This window comes from Limanda limanda, chromosome 6, assembly GCF_963576545.1.
Source record: "Limanda limanda chromosome 6, fLimLim1.1, whole genome shotgun sequence".
Lineage (NCBI taxonomy): Eukaryota > Metazoa > Chordata > Actinopteri > Pleuronectiformes > Pleuronectidae > Limanda > Limanda limanda.
In genome coordinates, this window is record NC_083641.1 from 11,706,978 (window position 1) to 11,726,249 (window position 19,272).

The 19,272-nt window shown below is 41.3% G+C and overlaps 3 protein-coding genes across 4 annotated transcripts; 2 read left to right on the forward strand and 1 right to left on the reverse strand.

Annotated features, from left to right (window-relative positions):
• The first annotated feature begins 986 nt into the window (after positions 1-986).
• Positions 987-5,591, forward strand: zgc:114130 (uncharacterized protein LOC570332 homolog). The gene is made up of 2 exons (XM_061072715.1): positions 987-1,168; positions 2,557-5,591. Exons 1-2 carry the CDS (start codon positions 1,112-1,114, stop codon positions 3,802-3,804), a joined length of 1,305 nt encoding a protein of 434 aa, XP_060928698.1. The 5' UTR covers positions 987-1,111; the 3' UTR covers positions 3,805-5,591.
• A 5,472-nt stretch (positions 5,592-11,063) lies between these two features.
• Positions 11,064-14,432, reverse strand: trappc6bl (trafficking protein particle complex subunit 6B, like). Its single transcript, XM_061072860.1, has 7 exons — positions 14,195-14,432; positions 13,810-13,907; positions 13,298-13,365; positions 13,102-13,219; positions 12,549-12,632; positions 12,283-12,376; positions 11,064-12,078 (listed from the first exon to the last, which is right to left on the reverse strand). Exons 2-7 carry the CDS (start codon positions 13,903-13,905, stop codon positions 12,047-12,049), a joined length of 492 nt encoding a protein of 163 aa, XP_060928843.1. The 5' UTR covers positions 13,906-13,907; positions 14,195-14,432; the 3' UTR covers positions 11,064-12,046.
• Positions 14,433-14,547: 115 nt separating this feature from the next.
• Positions 14,548-17,305, forward strand: bloc1s3 (biogenesis of lysosomal organelles complex-1, subunit 3). Of its 2 annotated transcripts, XM_061073106.1 has the most exons (5): positions 14,548-14,598; positions 14,757-14,872; positions 14,979-15,159; positions 15,616-15,716; positions 16,576-17,305. In XM_061073106.1, the coding sequence occupies exons 2-5, from the start codon at positions 14,759-14,761 to the stop codon at positions 16,756-16,758; spliced, it is 579 nt and encodes a 192-aa protein (XP_060929089.1). In that variant the 5' UTR covers positions 14,548-14,598; positions 14,757-14,758; the 3' UTR covers positions 16,759-17,305. The 2 variants fall into 2 exon arrangements, with proteins under 2 accessions (XP_060929089.1, XP_060929090.1); XM_061073107.1 differs by lacking the exon at positions 14,548-14,598 and having other exon boundaries at positions 14,611-14,872.
• The last annotated feature ends 1,967 nt before the right edge of the window (positions 17,306-19,272 follow it).

A 19,272-nucleotide genomic window follows, 5' to 3' on the forward strand; every position in this document is an offset into this window, starting at 1 on the left:
TATAATGATCAAACATCAGGATGATTTGATGAGGCCTTATTATTTAGATAGCTAGAGTTATACAATATCAGTTTATCAGACAGAACTTCTTATAATATCAAGGCCTCTGTTTCTCAGCAGCATTAATACGGCAATCATGGAAAAGTAAGGTAACACAAGCGTGGATAAAAAGATAAATGTGTATGCAGACTTGACCAAACATCTATATTTTAAATTATTCTGTGCAAAAATTTTATATTCTTACTTAATATAAAGAGGTTCTGTCGTTCCTTTTAAGTTTAAAGACTATATTTTGTGAAGATGATGGCTTCTTTGTGCATCAAGCAATCAAAATGTATTCATATAGAACCTTTCATTCCAATCAAATGCAATTCAAAGTTCCCGACAAAACATAGGATGTTAAAAATGAGTTAAAGACATTCAGATTTAGAGACGAATGCATACCAAGGCAATCAATAATAGAAAAGACAATAATAAAAGAAAGTTAAAAAAATTCTATTATTATTAAATAATGTGTTATTCATATATATATACTAACTTTATTTTAATAATAACAATAGTAATATTATGAATGATAACAATAATAATGACAATAATAACAAAAACACAAAAAACATATAGGTGAGGTTTTTAATTTATGTTTTAAGAACCTAATGTATATTGCAATACCTACTTATTGTGCAATAAATCCCTGAAAACTGCACTTAGGTACTGATTTAAATGATTGATACTATTTCATTTCCCACGTAAAACCTGCAGGTATAACCACATCTCATCAAATGTTAAACTCAAGACGCCAAATCATATTAAATTCTTAAACTTTGTTGACAAGAAACTTGTGCCCCCTTCTCTCCAGTGGGGGGGGGGGAGTTGGCCCCTCAGAAAGCGGTGCACGGCCCTGGCGGGGACCCTCCTCGGACGCGCAGGATGCTGGGAGGGAGGGGCTCGCGGCTCCGTGTTAAATTCACACGTGGTCGGGTCGTGGGGCTTGTTTGGCTCCGCAGACTCCGCTGGAAACTTCTGAGCGACTCATGCCAGCGAGTGTCCCTGCTCGTCGGTCGATCACTGCGGGGACAGACGGGACCGGACCCGGCTTCACTCACTCAGCGCCATGCCCTCTTTCCCCAAACTCGAGCAGCTGTCCGACCTGGAGCAGATGATGTGCGAGGTAAGAGAAGCAGTGAGTGGGAAAGTTGTGGAGCCAAAAGTTTGCTAGCTCTCTGCAGCGTGTTAGCTTAGCTGGTAGCCACGCTGCTAACTTTACGCCAGTCGCTCTCCTCTTCCCTTTAACAAGAAACAGCTTTGAATGTATTTAAACTTTATTCTGTTTCTCTGCTGGTGTGATTGTGTTGATTTAAACAGATTCCATTGACCATTTGAAGCTTTAAAGTGGGGTAAAGTAAAGTTAGCATGGAAGCTAACTTGTCACAAAGTGAGATGTTAGTATGCCTCGCAGCCCATTGAACTGCGTGCTCCGGACTGAGGTCACTCGTGTAACTGGTCTTGGTTGGACTGGTTAAGGAAGTAGCTGGTTTCCACTGGTTCCACTGGAGTATCGAGTCAAATCTCAGCTCTGTTAACGAAAGACACGTTGAACGAAAACAGCGACAACTTCCGGAGCAGTTGTTGTTTTAAACAACCACAACTCTCCTGTTGCATTTCCCGTGTGTTTCACTCTGTGACTGTAGAACAACTCCAGTAGCTTTCACAGGTTCATATTGTATCTTATCCAGCGTCTTAAGTTTCCATCACAGTAGAAGATGTTTGTGAAGCTAAGGCACAACAGGATTTAACACGGTATCAGAGGCTGATGCTGGATTTTCATGTTTATGTAAGAAATAGTGTTTTTTTGCATATGCAGCTCAAATGCCTGCAATGTATTCATTACTTAAATTTAGTCGATCTTATTGTTCGTTTTACTTGTAAGAAAGTCATATAAATGGTCAGGTAATCAATGCTGGGTTTTAAATAGTTATCCCTATTTTCACATTGTACACGTTTTTTTAAATAAATTTGTACGTTTTGATTTTAAATATATTTTACTTTACTGTTAAGTTTTGTCGTGCTGTACTTGCTTCTTAATTTGCGTGAGGATTTTGTGTCGATCATCCATTAATTCAGTTCTTTTTGTGAAGATTTTTTTTTTCAGGGTGTAGAACACAAAATGGTTTCACACTGTCGATTATAGAATCAGCTGTACTTGTTTATATTTTTGGATAAGGGTGTATAAAGCCATAGAACGTATTAAACTTAATATTTTAAAGCATCTATCAAGTATGCTTAAGATAAATTGTAACCCTGTCGGATTAATTGCATCTTGCCAGTTATGGCTATTTTGCATATGTCAAATGTAACTTTGAGTGTGGAAATTAAGTATCCATAAAAAACCTTTATCAGTGGAACAAATGGATTAAACATGAAATGGAAAATTCATGTTTTGTTTCAGAGCAAAATGTCAATGGAAATTTACTGTAGAATGAGCCACAGAGATTTTGAACATTCATTCTAGAGTTGTGCAGCTAATGTGGTGTTGTCTGTTCTTGTCTGTTGATACAGCAGTTACTCAGTCTGGACCTGATGGAGCCCAACAGGCCGCCACCGTCCCTCAGCCTGGAGATGAGAACCCCGGGCTACATGGGTCAGCCGCGCAGCAGCACATCGTTCTCCCTCTCGTCTCTCTCCTCTCCCACTGATCCTTCAGAGAGTGTATTACTGCCCTCCAGCCAATGGGGGCAGCAGTCAGAAAGCCCACCGCCCTCCCAGATTGCTAATTCCTCCCAGTGGGGGAAGTCGGCCTTCCTGGCCCTGCGCTCTGTCAGCATGGTGGAGACCAGCAGCACCACAGCAGCAAGTCTAGGCTGGCCCGGGACAGACTTCCAGCACTCCCAAAGTGACAGCCCCACTGCACTGAGCACGAGCTCCTCCCTGTCCACTTCATCTCTCTCCACTTCCTCTTCCTCCTCACGCTATAAGACTGAACTGTGTCGCTCTTTCACGGAGAGCGGGTTGTGCAAGTATGGTGGCAAGTGCCAGTTTGCCCATGGGCTGGATGAGCTGCGAGATCTCAACAGACATCCAAAATACAAAACTGAGCCATGTCGTACGTTTCACACCATCGGCTTCTGCCCCTACGGGATCCGCTGCCACTTTGTCCACAACGGTGAGGAAGAGGAGGAGCAGCAGTCCTTCTCTCGTTCAACCTCTTCTTCCTCCTCAAGCATTCCCCAGCAGCCACTTAGCTCCTCTCGCATGCACAGACCCCCTCTGGTTAGACAGAGCTTCAGCTTTGCTGGGTTTCCCTCTCCTCAACAAGCCCTTCAGCACACGCTCACTGATCACCCCCCTTTGGCCGCCACCTCTTTCAGACCTGCTCCCCCGGCGTCTCCTCCTTCCTGTGCCGATATTACTGACCTCCTCTGCCACGCCTTCCTGGAGATGGACTCTGCCTTTGAGGCCTCACCTGCCGACAAGTTCCAAACCCTCATGGGCCCAGCCCTCACAGCAGATCCCCAGTCTCCATTCCTGCCTTCCCCTGACTCCGGCTGCTCTCCCTGTGGGCCCTCACCAACTGACTCCCCTTCCCTGAGGCAGAGTCCCGGCGCTCCTGGGGTCTTTTCACGCCCACTGGGCGCCCGCTCCCTGTCCTACACCTCCCTGTCTGACCAGGACCAAGATGGGAGCAGCTCTGCTAGCTCGCTCAGCGGCTCTGAATCCAGCGGTGGCAACAGCGAAGGCAATGCCCGACGTCTGGCAGTGTTCAGTCAGCTCTCTGTTCCTGATGATCCTGCCCCGGTCTGCCTTTAGGCAGCAGTGTGCGGGAATCACAAACATTTACACTGACATACATTCAGACACAGACATGATGTCCCCATTAGACACAATACATGCAGCACACACATGGTGCTGATAAGTTTGACACATACACAAACATTCCCCTCTCACACACTGCCACTGGACCGACGCAACGTTCTTTGCACCCGTGTGGCCTTGAATGAAACTAAGACTTTATTGACAGAGTCTGAACGCTGACAGAGATTGGCTAAAACGCCGGTGTCCTTTGCAAAAGGAAGGCCACAGTGATACTGAAAATATAGTTGTTGCCAGTATGAAGACAGAATTCTAATAGTGTGGCTAGCCTTTGATGCTTTATCAGAATTATATGTTAATTAAGCAGATGGCAATTAAGCTAATGTAATCACAGTGTGATTTGCCCCAGTGCTGTCTGTTAAGACCGACCACTCTGTTCAGATTTCACCAGCATCTATAGAGTGACACTCAAAATGCGACAAAGCCAAAGACGTCTGTTTTGTAGCACAAACGTTTTTTTATTATGGTGGGACAGACACACAATGTGTTTTTCAATTAAACGCACACAGTATCTCAGTGAGTGAAATTATCCTTGTCCTTGTCTGAGGTTACGTTCAGATCACTGGCCTTGAACATGAATGTTACGTTTTTAAACGGCCGAAGTGCCTGTCATGTTATTTAAAAGGTCACGTTAGTGTTGAATCAAGATTTGTTTAGAGAGATGTGACGAAGGGTGTGCGACTTTTTTTTCTTTCTTTTTTTAGTGACATAAGCTAGTGTGAGTCCAGTTTTGTTAGTTGTCACGATAACTACAACTGTTGATCTTCTGTCTGTTGTGCCTTGTTGATAAACCTGCTATCAGTAAAACGCCAAATTACCAAAGTCACCCTGTCCTACGAGAGAAGGGAGAGGGACTCAGTTTGAGTTTACAACAAAACCCACATGGGCTTGATCATACTTTTTGCCAATCTCATGTTTATGACATATCGTTACCTGAGGGACTTGCCAGCAGGAAAAACAGGACAGAGATTTTACGGGATTTTGATATTTGAAGTGTCAGCGGGCACTGCAGAAACTCTTAAGGGGTCAAAGATGGACAAAACCGAAACGATGTGCCATCACTCTGCGTCTTGTTTTATTATCTGATGTGGTGTAAGCTTTTGGCTCAGAAGTAAATATTTAATCAATTCAACTGTCTGTTTTTACCTTTGGCGAGGTTTCTCAAAATCATCTGTGGTTCCTAAACTATATTTTTTCATTATCTTAAGCACAAACATTCCCAGGAGTGTGATTTATTTTTCTTCCTCTCTTGTCCATAGGCAGCACTGGTGTCACATGTTTGACGAATAGTCATGTTTGTCTCTGAGTGTTAATTCCTCCTGTTAAGGGCTTTGTTGTTACGAATGTGAAGCGCAGTCACTTCTATGTATCCTGTTTTCCCAGGTCTGTTGCCTTTACTGTGTTAGATCCGGCTATTGTACAGTTAGGGTACATATGCCTAGAGTTTTAGAAATGTTACTTGGCTGTTTTTGTGTGTTTACGGTGTAGTTTGGTAGAAGAGCAGACACTGTGCTGTTTCCGGTCTATTTAAAATCACCTTTTCATCGACATGTTTGATGCCTGTTCAGTGTTTAAGGTGATTATCTTTAGTAAATTAATTTCTTTAATTTATTTTAACGTATTTATAGAGTACTTTGAGTTGTTAATGCTTGTATCAAGTTTAATATATTTGGGTTTCTTGACTTTTTTGTACCTGAAATAAAGTTTAGTTGTGTTTTTTTAAATTGACTGTTCAAGTTTATTTTCTTTACACATTAACAAGTACATTCTACACACACAGAAGCTTCTGCTGGGAAACTATTGAGTTGCTGATGCAGCAACTCCGAAGTTACAAGGCACATGTGCGCTTCCTTCCTTGTAGACTGCTGTTCTAGCGTATTTGCCACAATGTTGAAACATTGATGCGAGTTGCAGGAAGGCAGCAAACAGGAAACCATGTGAACCGTCACTTACGGTTTTCATTCTACCTCACACAACCATGAACTAAAATGTCAGAGCTTGGCCCTTTAATGTTGACGTGAACTGTGTGTACACAAAGTTCACGTTGCACACAATTTGAAAAGTGAAGAAACGCATCTTACTCTTAGACTAGAGGCATACACAGTGATAATAGGACAGATGTTCACTGGACAGCAACACAAACTGGATCTCAGAGGTATTAACTGAACAATCAATAGAACCCATATAACAAACAGTTACGAGCCTATATCAAAGTTTGTCCCTAAATCCCTAATACCAGGACATCTATACTGGGGGGAAAAGCTTTCAAAAACAACTTTTTGGATTTATTCAAAGGGGCTAACATGAGTATCCAAACATCAAAACCCTCTTTCATCCTCAAGTTACACTGCACAGAAGTGAAGAAAAGACTCTTCACACTTCCAGGTGAAGCTGAATAATTATTTTCCTGCATGATGCAGCCTCTGCAAGATTGTATTTACAACCAAAAGCCATTGGCGAATTGCTTCTTGGGACAGTAGAAATCTAACCAGGTTTTTATATGTGAAGGCTTTTTTCTTATTCTTTTATTTATAAAAAGCAGGAGGAAAGTATTAAGTAAATGCAAACCATGATTTCCACTTCCAACTATTTGGAGGTTGTTAAGGTTTAAAAACAAAATACATGTGCTACATACATAGTCTTGCATTTTAAAAGGTCAGGGGCAGTTAAACATTTTCTGATTGCAAATTTGCAAATTAAAATCTATTGAAGCACGTTTGTTAAATCATGCCTGTCCCACCCACTGTGCTTCAGGGTAGCAGGACACTTTTTTGTATGTGTGTGTGTGTGTGTGTGTGGTCATTCTACTAAGATTTCATGTGGAGATAAGAAGCCTTTTGTTAAGGTTTAATCTTTCCAATCCTGGGTTCCTACCCATTTCCCTTCTCCCTCACTGCCTCCACGGATTCCATCCATCCTCTCGCTGAGTTACTCTGCTTTACTTCAATGACGTCCCCTCATCTCTCCCTCAGTGAGACTTTCTACAACTCTCTTACAAATCTACACATAATTAGTCTTTAAATTCTCAGATGTCCATAAAAAAAGAAAAAGAAAGGGCCCCAGGAATCTTTCTGTCGTGCACAAGAGCAACAACAGTATTATCTTGTCACTGTTAACATGAGATGGCTTCGCTGTCTGGGAATGATTAGTGGCTGTAAACGGGATAAAGGCATGTGTGTGTGGGTGTGTGTGTGTGTGTGTGTGTGTGTGTGTGTGTGTGTGTGTGTGTGTGTGTGTGTGTGTGTGTGTGTGTGTGTGTGTGTGTGTGTGTGTGTGTGTGTGTGTGTGTGTGTGTGTGTGTGTGTGTGTGTGTGTGTGTGTGTGTGTGTGTGTGTGTGTGTGTGTGTGTGTGTGTGTGTGTGTGTGTGTGTGTGTGTGTGTGTGTGTGTGTGTGTGTGTGTGTGTGTGTGTGTGTGTGTGTGTGTGTGTGTGTGTGTGTGTTGCATTGTGTCTGATAGACATTCTCCCACACTCTTGCCCTGTGGGACATAGGAAAGGCAGGCAGATGGCTGTATTCAGGTCCACCGCGGGTCAACATATGGCCCCGAGAGACAAAGTTTGTGTTTGTGTGTGTGAGACAGAGGAGCTCACTCTTAACTATGCATGAGTGGAGGAAGCTGAATAGGTAGGTGAGAAGGAGGGAGAAAAAAAGGTAATAGTGGGGGGTCAGGAAAAATACACAGCGAGATAAAGAAGGGATGGGGACAGCTTGAGAGGATGAAAGTGGGAAACTTCCAGTGAAATCAATATATGGAGATCTGCTGATGCTCCGGGAAAAATAAAAGCTGCATTTTGAGGCTGTTAGTGTTTTCTTAGTATTGTTCAGTATAATTCATTTAAGAATAAAGCATCCAAGTGTGCTCATACTGGGCCACTATCACATGTCGACTAAGATAACATTTTACATTTTCTCAACTTTTTCTTAACCAGCTAACCAACTTAAACAAACTTTTTTTAACCAAAAAACAATGCACATTTTAAGTAATTCTACGCCACTTAACTTGGCAAAATGCTATTGACCTACTAAAGGATAAACAGGTTTAAAGCTGGAGGGCAGGACTTTTGCAAATACTATATATGTGGTTGGCTTCACCGTGGTCATAAACCCTGTCTCCTCCATGTTAGATGATGGGACATGGACCGAACTAATAAGTTTAAGTTAAATACATTTTTCTTTAAGATGTTAACACTGATGTTTGCTAAAGTGTAGCGAGCTTGTGTATCGAATGGACCTGGATTCCGCGGCTCCTTTCCATAATCGCTAGAATCGTGGCCACAAATAACCTTATTGGCGCAAGACGGCAGCATTTGTGTCTAGGATATTCTGGCTTCATGTTTGAAAAGTGGAACGAAGTGAAGCGTCGTCTGTCTTTATAAACAGTCTATGATTTAATATGAATTACCTGCCTAGCTACAGCAACCGTTGTGGATATCAAACTTCTGATAGCACCTAGATAGAATTAAAAGGTCTGTCTGCTTCATTTGGAATCTGGATGTTAAGGAGCTGTACGTGTTTACGGTTCTACGCTCGGGGTTCATCAATGACTTTAGACTGAAACGGGTGATTTCCAGCAAACTAAAGTGCACTGCAGTGAGCTGCTTTCAGGAAACCTGACCCAGATGTCTCTGTCATTTTCTCACACTACAAAAGAGAATTCAGCAGCTCTCTGTGCACAGTGTTACTGAATTGTAACAAGTCATCAGTTTGAGTGAATGAATGCTGGTTTTACTCACACACCCCCCCCCCCACACACATCCTTTCTTTCTTCCAGACCCTCCTCCTCCTCCTCCTCCTCCTCCCTCCCTCCCTCCCTCCCTCCCTCCCTCCCTCCCTCCCTCCCTCCCTCCCTCCCTCCCTTCATTCACTGTTCCTCCTTTGTGAGCCTTGGTGACATTGTGATGCAGCAGGAGGAAAGGGAGCCAAGCTTTGTAGAGCAGCACAAAAACAGCTGTTGCTGAGGCCTCACCATCGTCCCTCACGCTCACTGTCCCAAATCTCCATTCTACTGTGGGAGATATTTAGTTGCAGGTACTAGAAACATCTCACACCCTCACCCATTCCTCTCCCCACACTGCTAACAACTTCCTCATCTTTATCTTGCCTCCACACTGCTTCCCCTCTGCCCCCCGCCTCCAATAAACTTCTCTTTTCTACCTTTCATTCCCCTCCAGACTCCTGTAGAGGCTCTTCTTTTCTCTCATCTCATTTTCCTCCTGCCCAATCTCCTCCTCCACCAACTTTCTATAATTCCACCCCCTCCCAGGCTTTCTCTCTAATCCCTCCTTCTGTTTTTTTTTTTTTCATTCTTTACGGAAAGGATTTGGGCTAAGTGTTTAATGGGTTGCAACAAATGGGCAAAAGAGTGGGCTGTCAGGTGCTGTGCATTAATGCACACACCTAACTCAATTTTCTTGACGGTTTTTCGTCCCGTGGCAATCGCTCAGTCGTAAAGAAGTTACAGTAACCACAAAACTCGAGGGTGAGAGGTGTGGAGTGGCAGTCTAATAACCAGGGATCTTACTTAACTTTCCTTGAGATTTAAAGCTCTTTCAAGTACTCTTGTATTGAGGGCCTCCAAACTTAAGTAAGGACTCTACCCACTTCAAGCGAACCCAAAGTCTAAGACAACAGCGTGTGGAAACTTTTAAAGCAGTACAACAGCAATGCAACTTTACACCAGCAAGAAGTTTTGGGACTTGTGAAAGATTGATTCCTTAAAAGAATGATCAGAACTGAAAAAGCAGATTCTGAAGTGTCCAGACTTTCAGTTCCTATAGCTCAGCTTCCAAAACCACTGAGTCCTACCCTTTCCATTATGTAATCAATGGCAATATTATTAGACCCTCCCTCCCGATATCCGTGCAACTTGTTTGTAACACAGGCTTTAACTCTGATGACATCACCGTAGTTAACTTTAATAAGCATCCCCAGTATTTCTCTCTCTCTCCTCCCATTATTAAACCTCTTAAGCTCAGTGCTGCGGTTTGTGAACAAACATAAATGAGTGGGGAGGCTATTGTTTCAATGTTGGGGGAAAACTCACGCCTTTAGAACCGGCGGATTAATAGCAGAAATGGTAGCACAGATTTAATCAACTGATGCTATACGAAAACAAATTGTAAAATTTAACTTTGAAATGTTGATCAAGCTTTCTGTGATAGCTGCCTTTGTGTCATTTAATGTGCTTCAAGCAGGAAGCGTGTCTAGATTTAAGCACTTCTGCCTCGACTCCACCTCCCATATACATGTACATTTGGTAACCTGAATTGATTTGGCTGCTGAGTATGTTTTTTTCCGACAAATATAAAAAGTAATAGGAAAAACACTGAGTCTGGATTTTCCTTAAATGAGGAAAAATACATTTTCAAGTTGTGTCTCATACTGACAGTAGTTTCATTAGATGTAAATATGGAAAATAGCATCCACAGCACTGTTTCAGGCCGAGAGAACATTTAATGGTTCAAAACCTTTGTTGTGTAAAATGATTACACTGATTTCAGGGGAATGATAGAACACGGTAAGGAAAACGTTATCAAAGCAAAGATACAAGCAGAGGGTTGAAGTGTAAATTATTTCACAAAATGTGAGTATGCTTCTGACTGAAGCTTGTTGAGCTCGTTGTGAATGCCAACGTAGAGCTAAACCTGCTGGAACAAAACCTTTAAGTGCAGCCGACTCACGTACAGCAGAGCCTCTTAATACCGAGCTCATGACGTGGATCAAAAACATGAGAGGAATATTAATATTCTAAGCCGGGATGATGGGAGTTTGAACCGCTGTGACTAGCGTACACTGTGAAATGTGTTGTTATGCAGAGGAGCCATGAGAAAAGGTAACGCATCCATTTAAAATTATACACCTCATTGAGCATTTTTCTGTTCTTTATATTGAAATCCTCACAGAGGTTCTCATTCCATGATCTTAGTTCTGGTTTAAAATCACAAAAGAAGGGGGAAAGAAGATGCATGAGCACATATTGTGTTATCCGATTTATTATATCAGTGACAAATATTTGATGATTCAAGATTTAATGTAATAAACTGTGATGCTAAGTTTATGGTGGTGTTTTTATGGAAGTTTAGAAAGTTTGTAAAGACATGGGTTCTCCTTTCTCTCACACAAACACTGAGAACAGAAAGCTCAAACTACAGCTTGATGTGGCCCTCTAGTGGCACAAAGAGGAAACTACTTCAACCAGAGGTGAGTTTCTTTATTGTTGTGTTCATCAAGTTGTCGCTGCTTGTTTAGATGCGAGAAATAAAATAAATAGAACAACATCACATACAGTCTTGGTCTTTTAGGTGTTGAAAAAAGAAAAAACATGACGATATGTTTACAATACTGTACAAAAGACAGAACATGTACACCTGGGTACAAAGTAAACACCTCCAGACCCAGTTTGAGTGGTCGGCTTTGAAAATTAGAGAACACTACAGAGGACGAGAGTGATGCTTACTAAGCAGCTGTCATTCCAGTTGTATACTAAAGCTAGGGTCTAGAAACTGTTATCATATCTAATTGTATAACATAACTGAGTTGAAGTTTAAATAGCTGCCAAGAATCTGCTACAAGGCAAAACAAAGCACCAGGTGCTGTTACAACGAAACAAGAGCTGAATAAGAAATCTGATGTGTCAGGTGAAATCATTTTCAAATGCTCAGTAGCCTTTAATTGGATGGATGTTAAATAAAAATGGTCTGGACGTTGATAATATGTATGTATCATCTAAATCTCTGTCTTATCCTTCTTTTTTTATTTTTTATTTCCAATTATTTCTCAGATCAACATGGCAACATATTACAGAGCATTAAGTTACCTTTTCATGAACAAGACATTCACTTTCAAAACACTGACAATTGTTTTTTTTAACAGGTGAATATTTAGTTAGAGTGGAAAGTAACCATTCATCGAAAACAAGAAGCAAAAGGAATAAAACAAATATTTATCAGACAACCACAAGTAAGAGATAAGCTCTGGCCGATGCTGTTTGCTCTGTCAGGGGTAACAGGTTATCAGCAAAACCCTGGCTCCTCCCCAGCTGTGTAAACCAGGGCGGCGTTTGATTCCTTCTGTGGTTGGCCTGCTCGGTGGGAGGACACGAACAGCCATCCCTCTTTTGGATTAACAGAACCCCACAGGGGCCTGTTCATCTGCACCACGGTGGCAAAGAGGATCAGGTCACAACTTCTGGATCACCACCTGGAACTTACCTGGAAAGACAACGCGAAGGAGAGATTAACTGTTTGTTTGGACCTTCAAAAACAGACCAATCCAAACTTCATGTGGTTGCGTACACTGCTAAATGATCCCTCACATGAATAACAGCGGTCTGGCTGCTATTGGAAGCCAGGGAGCATGTTGTGTTACCTCAGACTTTTCAATGGTAAAGAGAATAAAATACTGTCAGTACTTACAGGACGGCATGACAGAGACCTCAGCTGTCACCACACTGTCCAGACCAATGTTAGACAGAGCTCCTCTCACCATGCCACACGAAAAAGCGAGATACTGAGAGAAAATACACACAGAGAAATGAGCCTAAGCTACTGTAACAGATTTGGACTCATCTGGTTGTATATGAAACAACACAGCCTACGTCTGATGTGGCAGCGTTCTCCGACTGAGTAGAATTGTTGCTTTGTGAGTGCTTGTGATAAAGAGTTAGAGGTTGAATACTGACCTTAGGAGCATGTTCCATATACTGTTTTCCATTGGAGAGCTGAGTCAGAAGAGCAAACTTGTTGTCCTGTAGAACATAGGTACCCTGTGGTGGAAAATACAAAAGTATACAGAGGTTGTTACAAACAATGGAGCTCGTTTTAACAAACACTGAATGCGCATTTATGTTTTAGCGCTTAATTTAACAGCAGTATTCATTATAACTTTAAAGTGGACCTCACAATCTATTGATCTCTAGTTCTAAATGCACTCAACGATACACACAATGCTTTTTCCCCGAGTCACACTAAATGCAAACATAACTTCTATAAGTATACAAGAAAACTCCAGAAACGATCTATGACATTATATGACTGTACTGTGAGCTCTTTTCTTTAATGATCTGTCTTAAAGAATAAACTGTGTTTTCAAAATGGGATCAAACTTCTTATTATCTGAGGCCAGAAATCCCAGCAGCCTAAGAAACATCTGTAAATATCAACACTCTACACACAGACTAAAGTGTGGTATGTGTGCGTTAGAAATAGCATTTGTGTGTGTCTGTCTGGTTTTACCTGATGGTTTGTTCGGAGGTTGTCAATCTGCCTCCTGAACACCTTTGTCCAGAAGTCTTTACAGATGAACTTCATTATATCCAGCTCATCCTTGAAGCTGGGAGAGTCTCTGGTCAACCTGGATAGAACATACATTTAAACACAAATGAGGATGAACGTCACACAGGTACATGCATGTATGGTTGTGCTCGCCTACCTCTCAATGAGTCCTTGTCCCACCCTGAAGCCCATGCCTTCGAGGACAGAGACGCAGACAGCTCTGTCCTGGAGAGAGGAAGAAATCCATTTGGTTTAGTTTTAAAGTTTTATTTATATACAAGTTAACACGGGGTCAACAATATGAGGAAAGATGTTTGATCGGAAGAAGCCGCTCAGCTCAGCAGTGCAATAGTTTAATATAATATAGAACTATATATACATACAGAGGTGCAGTGTGACATTCGTGACAAATGAGGTAAAAACTTTAACTGGATGGGGTGTGTGTGAATATTATTGCACATGTGTGTGATCAGCTGTTGCACCTTTTCCCAATATAAAGTGCAAACAGATGTGCAGAGGGTTGTTAGTGATGAGATGAGTGCAAGTGTAGGAACCTAATGGTAGAAACATATAGACGTGTGTGTTGTCTGCTGTGAAAGGTAACACTGTGAACACTGCAGTGGGTTCTCATGTTGTGTACGTGTGAACACGCAGAGGAACTGAACGCACCTTGTTGTCCATCGCTCCGTTACTGCCTTGCTGCTCCTTGTAAACATGGGACACGATCTCCATGTGGAGAAACTCAAACAGGGCCTCGTCCGTCATCCCTGACGGACACAGATACACACGTTAGTACACAACCAACACACAACAGGTTCCTTTAACACAGCCAGCGGTGATACACATCACATCAGCTTAGCTACAGCTTAGCTACACAGATAGCACCAGGAAGCTAGTGGGGTTAGCTAGATACATCGTCCAGGCCGTTTAAACAGTTTTTTTTATCTTTTTCTATGTCGTATGAGCTGAACTGAGAAAACAACACACACATTCAAACCACACTGATAGTTATTGGTATTAAATATAACAGAATGAACGCGTTAAGCTATCGTACCTGTCAAATTACTGAAGGAGGCACGAAGTAAATAACAGCCCTCTTCCTAGATGCACTCGATATTTAAGTCAGGACGCTCCAGTGAATTCGCGCAGGCGGTGTTAGCGGGAGTCAGCCCATGAAATGGAGAGAAAAAGGCTCCCAGACTTTGTCTTCTTCATTCCCAACAATAACTGATGTCGTAAAGAGAACTTATATATCAACTAACACAACTTATTGAGCTTAAGTAAACGCCACAAATGAAGTGTGTGATGCAGTGTCTGCCTAAAGTACGCCGGGTGATATTACAAACACACTCTAGATGCTTGTCCTCCAATCGCGGCGTGAAACGTCACTTGTCATGTGACCGTTCTAAACAAGCCACTTCCGTGTTGCTCATGTGATTTGTGAATTTCTCTGAGAAGGTTTGATGATGTGTTTCACTGAATATTTGAACATTGAGCGTTAAGCTAACATGTGGAATTCATAGTTAATATCCGTGTTCAGGGGGAATTAGTATGTTGCATGTCTGAGAGTCGTGTCATGGTTATTTAGCCTGAGACGTTTTACTGTGTGTGTGCAGTCATGTCCAGCAGATACCAGATCGTGGTGCAGGGTGAAGCGTCTGAGACAGACTCTGATGATGAAGTCTACATCACCTCCCTGCCAGCTCCACAAACTGCCTCAGCCGGGGCCAGGGTGTGTGGGTGTTGTGTTGTTGTTGTTGTTGTTATGAACATCAAACCATGTCTCCACCCACTCGTCCTTTGAATCTGGTTGTCTCTTTGATGTTGAATGCTGTCAGGTTCCAGGGGAGGCGTCAGAAACCGACAGTGAGGGGGAGGCGGCGGACCGAGCCTCTGCAGTGATCCAGGAGAGCGCTCAGGTTCTCAGCAGAGACCTGCCTCCTCTCATCGTGGTCAGAGATCATCCTGACATACAGTCCATTGTGGAGGATAGACCCAGTCCAACACACAGGCCACATGGTGAGGAATACCAGTCCTATTTACAACAGTAGCTACTCCAATGATGAAACTTCCTGTGTGACAGGAATGTCTTCCATCTCACAGTCTTCCTCTGTGAATAGATCCTGTGGATGTATGAATGAATCGATCCAGCTGCATTTACTGAGTTTAAGAAGCAGTTGAGAACTCTGAACAAGTTGTTTAGGTTATCTGTTTACAGGAAGCCCCCAATTGTCTGTACACACTGTACTAACATCTTGAAACACAGCAAGTAAATAGAATCTGAGTAGCCCTGCTTAGGATCATACATTGTGGTGATAAATGTGATGAACAATTATCACTTTTTAACCAATAATTCATAAATATTTTCATGACATCTTAACAATATTTTGGTTTCGATCAACTGTATAAGTGAATCGATGGAGGACAAGTTAAGTTTCAGTTATTTCTCTGACCTGCCAATCTGTTCATCTCCAGGCGACACACTCTTACAACAGAAGCTGCAGGAGTCCAACAGTCGGCTGTATCACAACGTGTCACAGACAGTTCGGCAGGTTTATAGCAGTGCCACCAGAGAGGTATGATGTTGTGTTCTCGCTTTTCTATATATATTTTAATAGTACCATAACACCCCTTTCATACATTGCTTTTAACGATATTGTAGTGTGACAAGGCACTAAAGGGCCTTAGATACTTACAAATGTAAGTGGACAAGTATTCCAGATACGTGCATGCTTATAACAAACTGGGTGTCTTTATCAGCAGAGGGGCTGACCTGCTGTCACTGAACTTCTTGTGCCCCAGGTCATCAATATGTATCCGCCGGGCAACAGTCTGTGCAGACCCTTACACATTTCTGAAGTCTGAATAAAAAATGTTTCCATTGAAAAAAGTCAGCTTCAATCCAAAATATTACCAAATTTATCTCCTGCTGTATAATTTGTTAACAGAAAAATGGATCCAAACAAATGAAATAGAAAAGATGAAATAGAAACTCTGACACCCAGTCCTGATTTCAGAATCTTATAATGGGTTTCGGTCCAAAACTTCACGTGTTGTCAGAATGAAGTATCTTGTTTTGTTGTCAAGTATCATTTCCAAACATTGCCTTAATCAATTGGAACTGAATGACAAATTTGAGTTCTGTAAAAGAAAAGCAATAATGCTGCATATAGCAACCACACTAAATTGAGCATCATCAATGCTTTGACACAGTAAGTGTTTCCTGTAGTGTCAGAAGCTTGACATTAGAATGGAGAGGAAAATGGTCACGTGTTCAGTGCTGCAGAAAGACTTCAATTAAAGTGGAATCAGTCTTAGAAATATGAGAATGAATTTATTAATGTCTGATTAAAGTACAATACCTTTGTCAATTGCAAGCAATCATTGCCTTCACTATAGTTTAGTGTTTCATTTGTTTGATTGTGTTTTGTGAAGGTGCGCAGTGCAACGGCTCAGCTGAACACATCGCAGGGGGCCATCATCAACGCTTCTCACAGCATCAGATTAATTCTGGACGACCTGAAGGCCGTATCCGAGAAGATTGACATTATCACAAGCTGTCAAATTCTGCCTGACATTAACATCATTCCAAATAATTGTACTGCACCTGTTCCTTAAAGAGAGAAATCAGTAAAAATCCTTCGAAAACATAGTTCATCATCATTATGGACATATGTTCAGAGAATATCAGAGACTGAAACGCAAGCAGTAAGAAAAAACATGTACAAACACAGCTTATGCATATCAATACACAGCACATATATTTAACAGTTGCATACTCAGTCAGTCATTTACTGTTTATATTGATCTGTCATATAATGTATGATCCTGTGTCTGGAGTTCTGGGGACATTTCTGTGAAGAATAAGAGTCAAGCAAGAAAAACAAACACATATACATGTCATCTGCTGTTGTGCACGTCTCTTCTGGCACATTTTTGTTTACATTTCACATTGGTATTTATTGATAATATCACATCTTCCCGCAGTACTTTGTAAATATTCATACAGCAGAACATCTCAAGTATCTTAAACCATTGAGACAGACTTTTTATGTGGCATATCGTTTCCTATCTTTGATGTTTTCTGGTCCCACACGTTTCTCGTGGGATATTTTTTTCCCCTTATTTGTGAAAATTGTATAATAAAGTAACACATTAATATAAATTGACTTTATGCCCTGATGGTTCATTGATGTGGCTTTGAATCAAAGTAAAATTGGAGATTATTGAACTTTGAAGAGTATTCTGGTTTGAATATTATTTGTTATAAATATGAAGTTATTTTCAAAAAACACAAATTTGAAAAAACAAACTGAAAATAAAAAAAATGAAAAACTCCCACTTCCACCATCCTCATTATAACCAAATATTTTTGCTTCTGTTCCCAAAAAATGCTGCAGTCAACCCAGTTTTGATGATTTATAACCACACTCCATTGTGTTTAGGTTCCTTTCAATGCGCACTAGTCACAGATTACTACACCAAAATCTAAAGGGACCTCATACAGCCTCTCTTTATCTCCCTCTCTCTCTCCTTCTCTCTCCCTCTCCCTGTGGTCTCCTCTCTCTTAAACCCATAGCTGAATGATCTAGCCTATTTCCATTCAAACCCATATCTGTCTCTGTGACTAAAGTGCCATCTTCCAGTCTTCCCAGTCCAGGCTGTGTTCACTCACTGTACTTCAAAGTAAAAATGTGGGGCCTCACTGTCTCACTATCTCACTCTGTTCGATGCTCGGGCCCTTATTAATACACATGGTATGAAAAACAACAATCGGTGATTTCGCAGTTTCCAATAAATGATTTTACAATGTGAACATTTTTTTCGAAGCTGACTGAAGCTGTAAATAAGCAAACAGTAATATTGTAGAGACAATTTACAAATATTGACTGAATAACAGTAAATAATCCTCAATAGTAACAATATCAGAGTGTCATTGAATTGTGACATTTTACCAAAACACTCCTGTGTTCAAAGCACTCCGCCCATCTCCTGTCTTACCATCTGTCCTTTCACTTATCCAATGCCATAAATCCACATAATAATCTTCAGGTGGACACGTCAAAACATCGTGTAGACATACATCAACAGCACTGTCAGCAGGTTGAGAAGCAAAGCCACAAAACCCACAATGCTAAGCACGTAGTCGGTGTCTATCTTGCGTTCTTCAGGAAGATCAAAAACAGGATCAGCCGACTGAAAGAGAGCATTTAAAAGAGCATATCATTCATAATATTCATAGTCACAACTGGGGTTGCAAAGGGGCGGAAAGTTAAATTTCCGGAAACTTTCCGGAAACTTTCAATGGCAAGTAAAGCTCAGGAATTTAAAAAAAAAAAAAAACTACGCAAATTGGACGCTGAGCAATAAAAACATTAAAACTCTATTTTAAAGATGGATGGAATGCAGCACACGCTGCATGTTGAATTTCAACCCTCCACTGTGCATTCCTCCATCATAATAACTGTTGGGATAATTCCCAGCATCCTGCACACTACAGCAGGGCTATTGAGGCCTGCTGAAGTGTGCAGGACTAGTCAGGTAAGTTTCGATGATATTACTGGGGAAAATATATTAGCATGCTGATTGAGGATTGTTCATCTGTTCATCTAGCCTATTTCCATTCATTTATCCATCAATTGTAAAATATGATTACAGACGATTCCAATTGTTTGGCTAACTATTTATATCTCTAGCATTGCATTAGTGTTTTTTTACAAACTTTTTTCTCATCTTATTCTACAGAACAATGCCACGTGCACTCTCTCATGTGTGGAGACATTTCACCACAGCCAATGTAGAAGAAAAGGCTGTGTACATTTGCAAATACTGTGCAAAGACCTATGTTAAGAATGATACAACGATGCAGAAGCATATAGTCAAGTGCCCAAAGTTTTCTCAGGGCTCAAATCAGCCTATGACAAAACAAAATGTTTATATTTATGTCTGTATATGACAAGGTAAACACAGTTAGTGTAAATTACCCACAACATTTCCAGTTTATTCCGGTTAATTCCCGTATATTCCCGTATACTCCCGTATATTCCCGTTAACTCCCGGTAATTCCCGTTAATCCCCATGGGAAGTTTCAAACTTTGAATATTCCCGGAATTTTGCAACCCTAGTCACAAC

What these genes read in the sequence shown, in the direction of transcription:
- zgc:114130 (XM_061072715.1), top strand. Translation starts at nt 1,112, where the DNA reads ATGCCCTCTTTCCCCAAACTCGAGCAGCTGTCCGACCTGGAGCAGATG. An exon ending in TGGAGCAGATGATGTGCGAG is followed by an intron (nt 1,169 to 2,556) that starts GTAAGAGAAGCA and finishes CTGTTGATACAG; the next exon opens with CAGTTACTCAGTCTGGACCT.
- trappc6bl (XM_061072860.1), bottom strand. Translation starts at nt 13,905, where the DNA reads ATGACGGACGAGGCCCTGTTTGAGTTTCTCCACATGGAGATCGTGTCC. An exon ending in GGACAAGGACTCATTGAGAG is followed by an intron (nt 13,220 to 13,297) that starts GTAGGCGAGCAC and finishes TGTTCTATCCAG; the next exon opens with GTTGACCAGAGACTCTCCCA. An exon ending in ATATGGAACATGCTCCTAAG is followed by an intron (nt 12,377 to 12,548) that starts GTCAGTATTCAA and finishes ATTTTCTCTCAG; the next exon opens with TATCTCGCTTTTTCGTGTGG.
- bloc1s3 (XM_061073106.1), top strand. Translation starts at nt 14,759, where the DNA reads ATGTCCAGCAGATACCAGATCGTGGTGCAGGGTGAAGCGTCTGAGACA. An exon ending in TCCAACACACAGGCCACATG is followed by an intron (nt 15,160 to 15,615) that starts GTGAGGAATACC and finishes GTTCATCTCCAG; the next exon opens with GCGACACACTCTTACAACAG. An exon ending in ATAGCAGTGCCACCAGAGAG is followed by an intron (nt 15,717 to 16,575) that starts GTATGATGTTGT and finishes TGTTTTGTGAAG; the next exon opens with GTGCGCAGTGCAACGGCTCA.